The 14358-nt window shown below is 38.6% G+C and overlaps 1 protein-coding gene across 1 annotated transcript; it reads right to left on the bottom strand.

Moving 5' to 3' along the window:
- Nucleotides 1–7124: 7124 nt before the first annotated feature.
- LOC120526612 (zinc finger BED domain-containing protein 5-like) lies at nt 7125–9044 on the bottom strand. The gene is made up of 2 exons (XM_039749776.1): nt 7728–9044; nt 7125–7685 (listed from the first exon to the last, which is right to left on the bottom strand). Exons 1-2 carry the CDS (start codon nt 9042–9044, stop codon nt 7125–7127), a joined length of 1878 nt encoding a protein of 625 aa, XP_039605710.1.
- Between the last annotated feature and the right edge of the window lie 5314 nt (nt 9045–14358).

Here is a 14358-nt window from a genome sequence, read left to right as displayed (position 1 = left end):
TTGGCGCCCTGCCCGGGATTGGTTCCTGCCTTGTGCTCTGTGTTGGCTGGGATTGGCTCCAGCAGACCCCTGTGACCCTGTGTTCGGATTCAGCGGGTTGGAAAATGGATTGATGGATGGAACATTAATGGACAGCAGATTATACTTGCATGATCATGCTGCTTAGTGGCATTTACTCTAACTCCACAACATCATCTTTGTGAAATGGTGCTTGTGAAAAACAAAGTTGGTGGAAAATCTGCTAATATTGATATAATGCCAATAGTTTTTGCTACACAGTCTGGAGACATGTAAAAAAGGAAAAAACAGCCTGCTTGTACCACATAGGGTATCCACTTCCATTTATCAAGCCACTTTGGTTGAAATGAACAGGAGAAATTAGCATTTTGAAAAAGTTTTCCTGAGAAAGCATGATTGTTAGTCCTGCAGCAGTGAGTTAAAGTTCCTCCTGTTCTTAGTTCTGGGGTGCTGCTACAACTAGCAAAGGATCCTGGTATAAATACGGCCTGAGTGCTGCTGGAACTAGGTTGATGATTAACTTTTGCTTCCTTCTCTGTTCTGAAGATTGATATCGCTTCTAAGATGAAAGGGCTGACTTTAATAAATGTAAGGCAGCTGTTATAAGCAAATTAAAGTGTCCATTGACTTTCAAAGCTTTAGGTTTTTTGTAATTGATAGATGTGTAAAATATCTGTTATGCCCTTTTGTGCTCAAATGATGTGGGTCAATATGTGAAGTGAATATGCTAATGTTATGTGATGTACTGTAGTGTATTTGTCATTCACTAGTTTTTGCTGCTAACCCCAGCACCTCTACTTCCCACATCCTTAAAAAAAACCAGGCCGAAAAATTTGTAGAAACCTAGAGAAGACTGTAGTGTCTGGAAGGCTTAAGAGCCCCAAAGTGCTTTATGAAGAGGTTAGTCCTACATAGTACATTGTGATGACTGGAAACCAACTACAGGTATGCTACCAAAATGGTTATCAGAATCCAACTGAGGCCATTTTCATACTTAATGTCTGTTAGTACAGCACAATGACAAGAAATAATGTAAAAGAAATCAAATTCTTAGTTTGTACTGGACAGCCACTTTACAGCAGCTGAGCATTGTTTCTCTTATAATGGTACAATAACAATATTGACATCACTGCCCCATGCTGTCAGATTATGCTCTGACTGCTTAAACCAGAATTGGATTACATGAATTTGAAAATGTTATGTTGCATGCAGTTTCATACTATTAGCAATTATTTTTTAATCAGTAAAACTTGAATTTGGCTATTGTGTTTGTAATATTTTGCCACATTTTTTGAGAGTTGAAGTTAACAGGCATTGTTTTGTAATTAGTGATGGAGGCATGACATACAGTATGTCATAACTATGTATTCCCCATAAACAAGGCAAGTTTAAAAAGCCTTCCATTTACAAACCTGATTTTCCTAATTTGGGACATAGGAAAATAGACACGGCAATAGGAGAAACGTGGTGTGGGATAATTTCGCTAAGATACAATATATTGTACATACAGTACTGTAAGTTATAATTACATTTGATATATAACATAACAAATAGTAAAATACTTCAAAAGTGACATTATTAAAAGGGATTGTTTATGATGTTTTACAACTGTGCTGCATTACATTAAACTAGAAATTGACATAAAAGCATTTCTGATGTTTACTTTAATCTAGATATTTTGCAAAAAATCCCAGCCAGCGTTTTGTTTCTTTTAATATTGCTAAATCACTTTAAACAAGCCTAGTGTTGAACCTATTTTTATCACACCAGTGCCATCAAAATGCTACTCTTGAGCCTTTTACTACAATGAAATAAAAAAATAAATAAATACATTGCCTGTGTGTACACTATAATCTGCTTATCCTTATGGCTTATGAAATGTACAAAGTGTGAAGTATAAGCATCAGCTTAAAATTAGCCTTTTCTAAGGTTAATGAATGAACATCTGAAACAAAAGGATCAGCCAGCAAAAAAATCCAGGACAGTTCATCTAGACAGCATAAGCTCACTCTGCCTTCCTTGCCCGAGGCCATAGGCTGCAGTAGGGTCTGCATACTCAGGGGAAAAAAGAAACTGGCAGTCATTGCTTTTAAGAAGGAAGAGCTTTACCCTTGAGACATTGGCCTTCATGAGATAACCTTTGTTGCAGAGCTGGGTAATTCTGAATTATATTATTTTTAAATCCATACCTCAGTCTCTGCGCAGTACATGATGTGGTGTGCTGAATAAACCAGAGCTGTCTACTCTATAAGGTAAAGCTTTGGGAATCCCCAAATTACCCTCAGGTCTCTTGCTTTACATCCTTGAGTCTATTCTGTTTGCATAACGTTTAATTAAATCAGGTAAAGATGCCAACAAGACAATTTGCTTTTTCGACACCTGGTAGTTTTTTTCATTTTGAAAAATATAATTCTTCACTTTTTTATTTTCTCAATGATTGTACACAATACATTATTATTGTCACCAATAATAATAATAATAATAATAATAAAACACTTGCTGATGGTGCAGTGATAATAATGATAAAAAGCTAGCAGTTTTGACAGTATAAGTGTTATATAATGTCCCCCCCCCATGTTTCAATTAGTGTTTCTTTGGCCACTCTGGTTTTCTTCCTCAGTCCTAAACACATGAAGACATAGCTTCAGCTCAGATGTGTCCTGCTAAGGACCAACACCTCATCTAAGGTTAGCTCCGGATATGTGCCCAATACTGCCTGGATAGGCTTTGAAACAGGCTTAAGAGTGTTATATAATGTTGCATTATGTTATGTTATAATGGTATGCATACAATGCTTATTTCAACTTGCATCTACTGGACTCGTTTACATATCTATCAAACAAGTACAGATTACTGAAACACCAGCAGAGTTGCATGTACACTTGGAAACTTGTCACATTACACAGATTTTAACTCTCCATTGAGTTCCTCCAACAAAACTATTATGTTTAAAACAATTCATCTACAACTATCTATAGACCATCACTAGAATAGGAATCTACCATCAGTGAAATACTGTTTCAGCCACAACAAACCTATTTGGATTAACTATGTGAGACTGTAAAATGCTATTAAAAATATGTATTTTATGTACACTACTCATACATGTAATGCATGGACAGATTTGTGGCAGATGAAATTTACTGTATCCATCCATCCATCCATTATCCAACCCGCTATATCCTAAGTACAGGGTCACGGGGGTCTGCTGGAGCCAATCCCAGCAAACACAGGGCGCAAGGCAGGAAACAAACTCCAGGCAGGGCGCCAGCCCACCGCAGGGCACACACACACAAAGCACACACTAGGGACAATTTAGGATCGCCAATGCACCTAACCTCCATGTCTTTGGACTGTGGGAGGAAAACTGGAGCACCCGGAGTAAACCCAAGCAGACACGGGGAGAACATGCAAACTCCACGCAGGGAGGACCCAGGAAACGAACCGGGGTCTCCAAACTGCGAGACAGGAGTGCTACCCACTGCGCCACCATGCTGAAATTTAATGTAAGTAAATGTAAAGTTTTACACGTAGGAAGTAAAAATGTTAGGTATGAAAACACAATGGGAGGTCTGCAAATTGAAACTACACCTTATGAGAAGGATTTTGGAGTCATAGTGGACTCAAAACTATCAGCTTCCAGACAGTGTTCAGAAGTCGTTAAGAAAACTAAAAGAACATTAGTTATATATTGCATGATGTGTAGAGAACAAGTCCAAGTAGGTTAGGCTCAAACTTTATAACACACTTGTGAGGCCTCATCTGGAGTACTTTGTGCAGCTTTAATCTCAAGCCTACTAAAATGATATAGCAATGCTAGCAAAAGCCCAGAGAAGGACAAATAGGCTGATTCCAGGTCTACAGGGGATTAATTATGAAGAAAAAAATAAGAGAATTGAGCCTTTTCGGTTTAAACAAAAGAAAAGAAAATGACTGAAGTATTTTTAAATTATGAAGGGAATTAATACAGTGGATCGAGACTGTTACTTTAAAAAGAGTTCATCAAGAACACAGACAGTTCTAGTCTAGTCGGACGCTTTTAAGGATACATTTCATGCAAACATTACAAAGTTTTTCTTCACAAACGGATCCATATACACATGGAATAAGTTATCAGGTAGTGTGGTAAACAGTAGGATTTAAGGGACCATCCCAACTTGACCTGATGTTATTTTGGATGAATTAAGTGGATAGGATGGGCAAGCATTGTAGGGCTAAGTGTTCTAAGCACATTCTAATGTACATTCTGTTATCACTCTTGTTTCATAATATAACTCATATTTGCAAAAACTATATTTTATAAGATAAGGACACGACATCTTAGTATTTAATGAATTATCCATCCAGCCATTATCCAACCTGCTATATCCTAACTACAGGGTCACAGGGGTCTGACGGAGCCAATCCCAGCCAACAATTAAATAAACAAAATGAAAAAAATTTTAAATGTACCAATTTTGAAATCAGTTAACCAAGTTCCCAAACATACCTGAATATTGCGCCATGTATCCATATTTAACTTGTTTACTGTAAAGTTACAGTTGAATTGTGGGCATTGAAATGTGCAATAATTCATTTGCCTCACTAGACAGTATTGTATACTGTGTTCCCACTATTCTAAAGAAGCTCAAGGCAGACATTCTTTAGGATGGCCTCACTTTTTACCTACATTTCTAACCCAATAAATTAACTTCAGGATGGTGGGAATTTAGAGCCAACCCCCCTAACATGGAGTGCAAGTCACAGAACATCCCTGAACAGAATGTGAGTCCATCACAAAGACACACACACCAATGTCTAATTGGTCAGAACTTTGGAGCTCTGCTTTGGCCGTCCTAATCATAGCAACAGCATGTCATTCAATAACTGCACAATGCAAATGTCTTTTTTATATACAGGACAGTGGTAAAACTATAGTAGATTATATTAAATCAATTTATTTGAGGTACTGAGTAATTTACACATAAAATGTTTGGTAAATTATTAGCTTTGAACTTTTTTAAGACAGTTTTATTTGCATTATTATATCCATAATAATCAGAATTATTTCAGCATTTGTTAATTTTTGGGGATGACATCTTTCAAATCTCAAGCTATTCCAGAATTATGCGTCTGTTGTGTTTGAAAAGGACAAATAATGTGTCCTATTGGTCAGTTTGAGGTCTTCCTTAAGGATCTTTACACTAGAATATAGTAGAACAGTTGAGGTATAAGCAAAGGTTGATGGCCATTAGAAAATCTTTATTCACAAAGAGAACCACATATAAATGGATTAAGGTACAATACAATACAACTTATTTTGTGTAAATGCTGGGCTCCTACACTTGGTTAAGAGTGCTATTCAAAAAATTAAAATAATGAGATGTGAACAATTATTAGTTAAAATATAATAGATTATACTAAGTACTAAATACAGAACTGATACACATATAAATGCCAACTTGTTAAAACACACAGAACATAAGGAAGAAACTGTGTAGCGGTGCACATAGGGGGTTTCATTTGTTTATAGGCATGTCCTGTTTGCTGTTTGTTGAATGCATCTGTGTCCTTAAACAGGTATGCATGGATGCAAAGAGGCTTGTGGGATTGTAGGCACTGTACACATAAAACCTGAAGAGAAGGAGGTGGCAGGAATTTTTGATTTGTTCATTTATTGATCAACTTCATCTTCAGCAGCTAAACCCCTTTATCAAATGGACGTTCGTAATTGAGAAGAATTGTGCGCTGCCTCTAGATTTAAGGACAGTGGTGATTTCTCAGTTTTTTTATTTTTAATAAATTTGCAAAAACCTCAAGTAAACTTTTTTCACGTTGTTGTTATGGGGTATTGTGTGTAGAATTCTGAGGAAAAAAATTAATTTAATCCATTTTGGAATAAGGCTGTAATATTCTGTAACAAAATGTGGAAAAAGTGATGTGCTGTGAATACTTTCCGGATGCACTATATATATATATATATTTTTTTTTTTTTTTTTTCTGGATATATTTAATCTATTTGGGCATTTTTTGTCTGATTCTATCTGTCCATTATTTTAAAAGTGTAGCGGCTTCATTAATACGCAAATCTGGTGGCAACCTCCGTACTCTCCTAGAAGTCGCAGTTTGCTACAACTGATTAAACATAAATGGAAACCAACAATATATGTCCATTAATTAATTGATGAACTAAAAAAGAAAGTCAAAAACAAAGTCACACAGATTACAATCAATCAATCAATCACATACAGATACTCCTGATTTCAACTCGTTATGTGTATAAAGCACACCTGTCCACAGAATCAATTTCTTCCATTCCAACCTCTCCACCACCATGGGCAAGATCAAAGAGCTGTCAAAGGAGGTCAGGGACAAAATTGTAGATATGCACAAGGATTGAATGTGTTACAAGACCATCGGCAAGAGGCTTGGTGAACAGGTGACAACTGTTGGTGCGATTATTCTGAAATTGAAAAAATATAAAATGGCCCTTGGTATGGAGCTCCATTTGAACCATGTGTTTCTAATAAACACTTTTGACCATGTGACATCTGCCTTTCTTAAACTGAGCTTCACAGTAACATACTGTATGTAAACTATGTCAATCTCATGCTTAAACATCCTATAGCTTCTCATAATAAAACGATACCTCTTGAATATAGAAAAGGCATAATGATGACAAAAAATCCGTCACTAACTGAAAATTATTAGACATTATTATTAGTCTCTGCTGAGGAGTCCTTCAGAGTGCTGATCCCCTCCCAGCTATTCTCCCTGAGACAGCATAGCTTAGACCAGTGGTTCCCAAAGTTGACTGGGCTCCGACCCACCTAACAAAAACTGCCAAATTCGGGACCCACCTCTTAGCCGTCTTAAAAAGGGGGCATAAAATATTGGTAACGCTTAGTAGCGAGTCGCGGAACTACTTAATGGTGTCTTTTTTGTTCGGGCTGTTTATTTTGTTTAAAGTATTTTTTTCATTTGACATTAATTTGTTATCATCACAGACAACATATATTGTACTTTAGCTCACAAACAGTCACTATGGAAATTTAAGCGTCACCAATATGAATGAAGGACTTTTCAAATAAGAAAAAAAACAACTTTAAGTTACAATTTTTTATTACTTAAATACCTACAAGGACTGTTATTTCAATTAAAAGGTGTATTTGTTTCCTATTTTTTGTCATTACAGCTTTAGCATCAACTTCAATTTTAGTTACTTTAAATCGCAGTGAGTTTGATACGTCCAATTTATTTCGGTATTTAGTTTTAATGCTGATCATAGCCGAAAATCCGACCTCACATAGATATGAGGTACTGAAGGGTAGGAGGACTTTTAGAGCTTCATCAAACAGGCAAGGATAGTTCCCAGCAACTGAGAGCCAGAATTTCGTTAACTGCTTGCGATTTAAACTATTTTTCAGTGACATACTCGTATCTTCTGATAAATCAATGAGTTCTTCACTTGCTTTTGTTGACATACTACTTGGTAGGCGGTCTTGAAATGGGTTACAAATCCAATTCAACGAGTCGAGCTTTTTCATCTCTTCCCCGAAATAGGCATCAAAGTTATTTTTTAACAATGACAAATGAGTGGAAATTGCAGACAGTACGTTCGTCTTTGGCTGCACTTGGTTTTCTATAATAAAAGTTTCAAGAGTTTCAAAACAATCATACTTGCCATCCTCAATTCAACTTTTCCACAACATAAGCTTTTTCATAAACGCTCGAATTCTATCGTGAACTACAAAAATGTCTGATTCGCTTGAACCTTGCAAAATCAAATTGAATTCGTTTAATTTCAAAAAAATATCCTCCAAGTATGTGAGCTTGAGAATGAATTTTTTGTGCAGTATAGATTCAATATATTCAGTTTTTCCTTCCAAGTAAATTGTAACTTCATTGCGTAATTCCACTAATCGTGTCAGTACTTTCCCCCTGGATAACCAACGTACCTCCGTATGCAGAAGAAGAGATGTATGAAGACTACCCATTTCTTCACACAGCTTTTGAAATAAACGTGCTTGTAAGGGTTTTGTTTTAATATAATTTACAATTTTCACAGCTGTATTTAGTACTGTTTTGAAATCATTGGGTAATGCTTTTGAAACCAGTGCTTCTCTGTGAAGGCTACAGTGTGTCCACAAAGCACAGGGGCTTTGTTTAAGAACTCTTGTAACAACACTGCTATTTTTCCCGCACATAGCCCGCGCACCGTCAGTGCATATACCGAAGCAGTTCTTCCACTGTAAACCTTTCTCTTTTATATAGGAATCAATTACATTGAAAATTTCCTCGGCCGTTCCACGACTAATTGACTTGCAGAACAAGATATCTTCATGCTCGTTGTTTTGCCATATATAACGCACAAAAACAAGTAGTTGAAATAGGCCTTGCACGTCAGTAGACTCATCTAGTTGTAACGTATAATATTTACTACAAAATACCCTCCGGATTAATTCGTCCTCTGCCCATTCAGTCATTTCGTCGATTCGTCGTGCAACAGTTTTTTCTCCAAACATCGCTCCAACAGCATCTTTAATCGATGGTAACACTAAATCTTTGCCAATGGTATGAGGCTTTCCTGCTCTGGCGATCCTTAAGCTAATGAGGTACGAGGCATATACAGCATTTTCATTAATATTAATGAAATGTGAAACAATATTTTTTGAAGATTTCATATCCAACAATTTTCTTTGAAAAAAATCTACTGGCTTATTCGTAAAATGGGAATGCTTCATTTCTATATGACGCGTCAACTTACTTGGGAGCATACTTTCGTTCGCTAATATTTCGTAGCAAATCACGCATTGAGGACGCAGATCTATCGTATCATGATTCCAAGTGAATCCTAGTTTTAGATATTCAGGGTCATATTTTCCTACAACTTTCCGTCGTTTGGATTCATGCGAACTCGTTGAGGGAGCTTGGAAGTCAGCCTCAGTGCCACTTTTGTCATTTATAAGAACATCTTCTGTCTTTTCATCACAATCAACCGGCGGTGGCGACGTAGTTTTTGCTATCCATTTCAACCACTTTTCCATTATTATATTCAAACGTTAATAATTGTTTTTAAAAAGATTATAAGGGCGGACGCTAACGAACACAACACAACGCGATAAAGAATGTCACAAAAACAAAAAAAGCCCGATCGGTCAGAATATCGTCTTATGTTTCCGGGCCCACTCAATATTCGACCCATAGTTTGGGAAATGCTGGCTTAGACACATACTTAGAATGCTGGGAATTACTGTCCAAACAGTGTATTTAACCACTCAGCCTAGTGGCCAGCTGCTGACCTAGCTACTTACTTGCGATGCAGTTTACTGCAAAGATGTGTTTGTGCCTGTCTGTCACATTAAGTGGCACACACAAAAAAAAGCAAAAAGATTGTAAACAGTGGCAAAATAATTTCTAAACTGTACTATGACTCAGTGTTACTGGTGACTGCTCTGCATTCATTTCTTTCAGAACTAGATTCCCGAGCTGCGTAATAAAAAACAGAATTTACTAGATGAAAATAAATTTAGCTTGTATTAATCTGTATTCAGTAAATTTTTATTTTATGACACACACTTCTAAAATAACCTAACATGGCATAATAACATTTAGTTTGATTAAACTGTCACAACTGTAGAAAATTAAAGAAACATTATACTTAAACACCACTATGCACTACAAGTCAAGTCAAGTCAAGTTGGGGAGCATGCACTGGTACAGTGCGTTGCCACACCCACTACACGATGAAACAACTCGGGATCCCGGTTTGCAACACCCCAGGCAGACACACGGTCCAGTCCCACCCTTCAGAAATGACCCTCTATCTGTCGCAGCCAGGTGTTGCGTGGGCGACCCCTTGGCCTGGTCCAGCCACTCGGGACCCCAACAATGAGGATCTTACGAGCCGGATCACCCTCGGGGAAACGCGTCACATGGCCGTAGTGCCAGTACCCAAAGGATTCTCCGAAGAGACACAGTACCAAAGGAGTCCAGTCTTTGTCTCAGGTCACTGGATATTGTCCATGTCTCGCAACCATATAGCAAGACAGGAAACACCAGGACTCTAAATACTTGGACCTTCGTCCTTTTGCATAGATATCGGGAGCGCCACACACTTCTTTCCAGTGATCTGATGACCCCCCATGCTGTCCCAATCCATCTATTGACTTCTTAGGAAGAGTCACCAGAGACAAGAATGTCATTGCCAAGGTGTGTAAACCTCTCAACAAGGTCGACACTCTCTCTGCAAACAGACACACTGCTGATGGTTGTGCCCAAGAGGTCATTAAAGGCCTGGATCTTGGTTTCTATCCAGGACACTCACAAGCCCAGACACTCAGACTCCTCACTTAATCTCTCGAGCGCCCTGATCACAGCCTCCATTGACTCCGTGAAGATCACAGCATCATCAGCAAAGTCAAGATCCGTGAATCTTTCTTCACCAACAGATGCCCCACAGCCGCTGGACCCCACGACCTTGTCCAAAATCCAGTCCATACAAGCATTGAACAGAGTAGGAGCAAGAACACACCCCTGATGAACCCCAGAATCAACTGGGAAAAACACAGAGATCCTGACTCCACTCTGCACAGCACTCACAGTACCAGTGTACAGGCCAGCCATGATATCCAGCAACCTCGGAGCTTTGTGAAATATTTTTTTTATGGTGGCTGGAGTGCCACTCCTGCCACCAACCCACATGATTTCCCTGCAAGTTGGAGGACCACTTGCAGCGCTGAATGCAGTTTAACGTCATACCCAGGACACAAGAGCTGCCCTGTGGGACCATGCTCTACTTTGGCTGTATTTGGAGATCTGTTTCTGCTTGTGGTCAACATATTACAAAAAAAGAAATAAAGCCAAGGGTATCAATGGATTACAGTATAGTATACAGCACATGTTTCTCTGATAGGTTATGGGAAGTGTTTAGCAGAGAGAGCTAATGGAGACCTAATTGAAGTTTTTCAAATTCTTTAAGGTATTGTAAGGAAGTTCCAGTAGAATTTATTTAGTTATATAGTAAATGGCAAAATTAGACTATGATGGAAACTAAAAGAACAAGCATTCTAAATGAAAAACGGCAAAGATATTGTGGCAGGCGGCTGGGGTCCATGACATCCCTGCACACTATATTCAGGGGGAGCAGCCCTGGACACTGCAATACCTCCCCATGGACGCTAGATGGCCGCCCCCCTGGGTTGGAGCAGTGTCTCAGTTTCTCACAGGACTCCATGGGAATTAGAGTTGGGTGCAGCCCTGTTGGGACCCGTAGGCAGGGTGCTGTACCTGGGACTCCTGAGCCCATGTGAGCAGCATATTTGTCACACCCGGAAGTGCAGCCGGAACTCGGCGATCAAACACCTGGAGCACTTCTGGGTGGACTATAAAAGAAGTCAGCAACCACCACTCAGCGAACCGAGTTGGGTGGATGGAGGACAAAGCTTGGGGAGGAGTGGTGGTTAAAGAGAGAGGAGTGGTTTGCTTGTGTTTTGTGCTTGGGACTGTTTTGTGGCTGGAGGGATTACAGGGAAGAATTGCCCTCCAGCTGAAAAAAAAATAAAAAGTCTTTTATTTTATACGTGCCTCCCATGTCCAGTCTGTGCCGGGTCAGGCGCAATATAGCGCCTTTCTTAAAATATAAACTACATTGGTGGCGTGCACAGATGCTGTGACTTCCTATGTTAATAACATTTTTAATACGGACTATTATGGTCTTACAAATACGTGTGAACATTTATTACAGTAACCAAAAGCTTCTATGTATCGGTTTGAACAGCACAAATCATTATGGTAACTTGGAAGCATTACTGCAGATTCTCAGATCACTTGGACTAATGTTGACTCTTACTGAGGGAGTTGGTGCAGGGAGAGGAAGCAAAAGACGGATAAACGAGCAGGTTCACTAGCTACGTTAAAAGCTGATCCACAAAAAACCCCTCTTCCTATTGCTCTTCTTGCAAACACTTGATCACTCGTCAACAAAATGGATGAGCATAAAACAACAATAAACACACACAAAACTACAAAGGGCTGCTGCCTTCTAATTTTCTCAGAGACATAGCTGAATCCCGGAATTCTGGACATTGTAGCTGAGCCAGCAGTTTGCATGCTCTGCAACACTGAGAGAATGGCTAACTCCTGTAAGAAAACAGGAGGAGGACTCTGTATTTACATTAGTGATGCTTGGTGCACTAATATAATCCTAATCAACAAGTTATGCTCCCTGGACTTGGACTATCTAATGCTAAGATGATGATCATTTTTATTGCCCAAGAACATACAGTTGTTATTGTCATGGCAGTATACAAGCTACCGCAGACTAATGTTAAATTAGTGCTTGAGTGATTATATGATATTTTTAGTAAACAACATAACACACACCAGGGATTGCCAGGGATTTAAAACTTGCAAATCTTAAGAATATACTTCCCAGATTATACAAACATGTAAATTGTAAAACTAGAGGGAAAAACATCTTAGATCGTGTTTATGCAAACATAAAAGATGCCTACAAGGTTAAATCATACCTCTTCCTTGGACAGTCTGACCATCTCTCTTTGTTTCTTGTCTCTATGCACAAACACTTGTTAAGAGTACTAAACCAACCAGCATGACTACATGGATTGGAATATATTTTCTATTCAGACAGATTTAGATACATATAATTCAGCTGTCATAAATGAATGACTGTGTGGGCAATGGCACTGTTAACAAAAGGATCAGAGTATACTCAAATGAGAAACCATGGATGAATAATGTAGTCAAGCAGCTGCTGAAGGCGAGGAACACAGCCTTTACATCAGGAGACATGTCAGCCTATAGAGTTGCCAGAGCTAATCTCAAGAGATGAATCAGGTCTGCAAAACTTAAGTTCAAGCAGCGGTTTGAGGAGGACTTTGATAATAACTCTAATGCACAGTGAATGTGATAAGGCATCTTCTCAGTCACAGATTGCAAAAAGTTTGAAACTTTTTCCCACATTGCAAACACTTCCTTTTTCTCACTTTAAGAGATAACCTCCTCCGCGATATTGATCTCCTGCAGAACCTCCGTATGTTGCTGCGTCTGTAGTTCCATCAACTCCTCTGTCATCTGTTCCTCGGAATGTGTGGCGACAAGCTCTTTGATGGCTCGTATTTTGAATTTTGGCTCGTAACTCAAGGCAGAAAATCGACCTAGTGATGGCTCGTATCTCAAAAAACTTGTACATTGGGTACTTGTATCTCAAGGTACCACTGTATACGTGTTGTCACGCACGCAATCATGGGGAGCAGTTTAAAGACCTGACACGCACCGCAAAAAGTCGTTCCAAGGGACAACAGCAGCGTTTTAACCTTTCTCTTCTTATTTCCTTCTTCTTATTTCCTCAGAAAGAACGAGGCGCCGCCACCATAATACCGCCTGGACGATCCAAAGAGCCGCAGCACTTCTGGGTTCCTTTGTTCTCTCTGGTCCCCATGTGATGACAATGAGCCACCCATTCAGCACCACGATTTTCCCAGCACCCCACTGTTTAATTTCCGGTCCGACCCCATAAATTGTCCGTCTACCTATCCTCTATGTCTTTGAGTTATTTGGAACTACTGACGGATTTTTTGTTACAGTATAGCCTACGCGGCTAAAAACCCCAAACCTTTATGTGATTGTGTTCTTTATTATTACAGTGTTTTACACTATACTATCTAGAAATGATGAAAGCATGGGGAACTTTTGCAGTTTTTAATATTTTTTCAAAGCTTACACCTTAGATGTCCACATTAGAATAAAGATATCCTAAAGATAGGATAGAATATCAAAAAATGAGAACTTACCCCAGCAAACCTTTCTTTTTTAGTGTTTCTACTTTTTATCTACTGAAAGAAGATATCACATTGTTTAGGCAGTAAAATTTACTGTTTTCCCATCCACAGTAGTCATCATATTTATCAAGTGCAGTAAGCCCAACCTAACTGGCTCAAAAATCTCAGACTGATACAAATTTGGTCCCACTTAAATGAGTAGGAGTAAAAGCATTTTATTAATTTTCCTAATTTAGTAAACTACTCAAAACATCCCCGGGTTTTAGCTTTCTTATCTTACTAGGAGGTATCTAAAAGATGGTGTTCAGGCAGAGATTGGTATGTACATCCCAGAAAAGGTGGAATGTTCTTGAAATGCTGGACAGCAATGGACTCATAAAAAGACATCAATTTAACAGAGATGTTATACAAAGGCCTACATTCTGGTTTGATAATTGTCCTTAAATGTCCAATTTGCTAATGCCTGCATAATAATCTGATGTGGCATGACTCAATAGTGAACATTTATTCATGTGTCATTAATCAAATCTTCTTAATTCATAACAAATCTTGCATTTTA

The sequence above is a fragment of the Polypterus senegalus genome, chromosome 3, assembly GCF_016835505.1.
Source record: "Polypterus senegalus isolate Bchr_013 chromosome 3, ASM1683550v1, whole genome shotgun sequence".
Taxonomy (NCBI): Eukaryota; Metazoa; Chordata; class Cladistia; order Polypteriformes; family Polypteridae; genus Polypterus; species Polypterus senegalus.
Note: the sequence above shows the minus strand (reverse complement) of the source record. Positions and strands in the feature narration are given on the sequence as shown.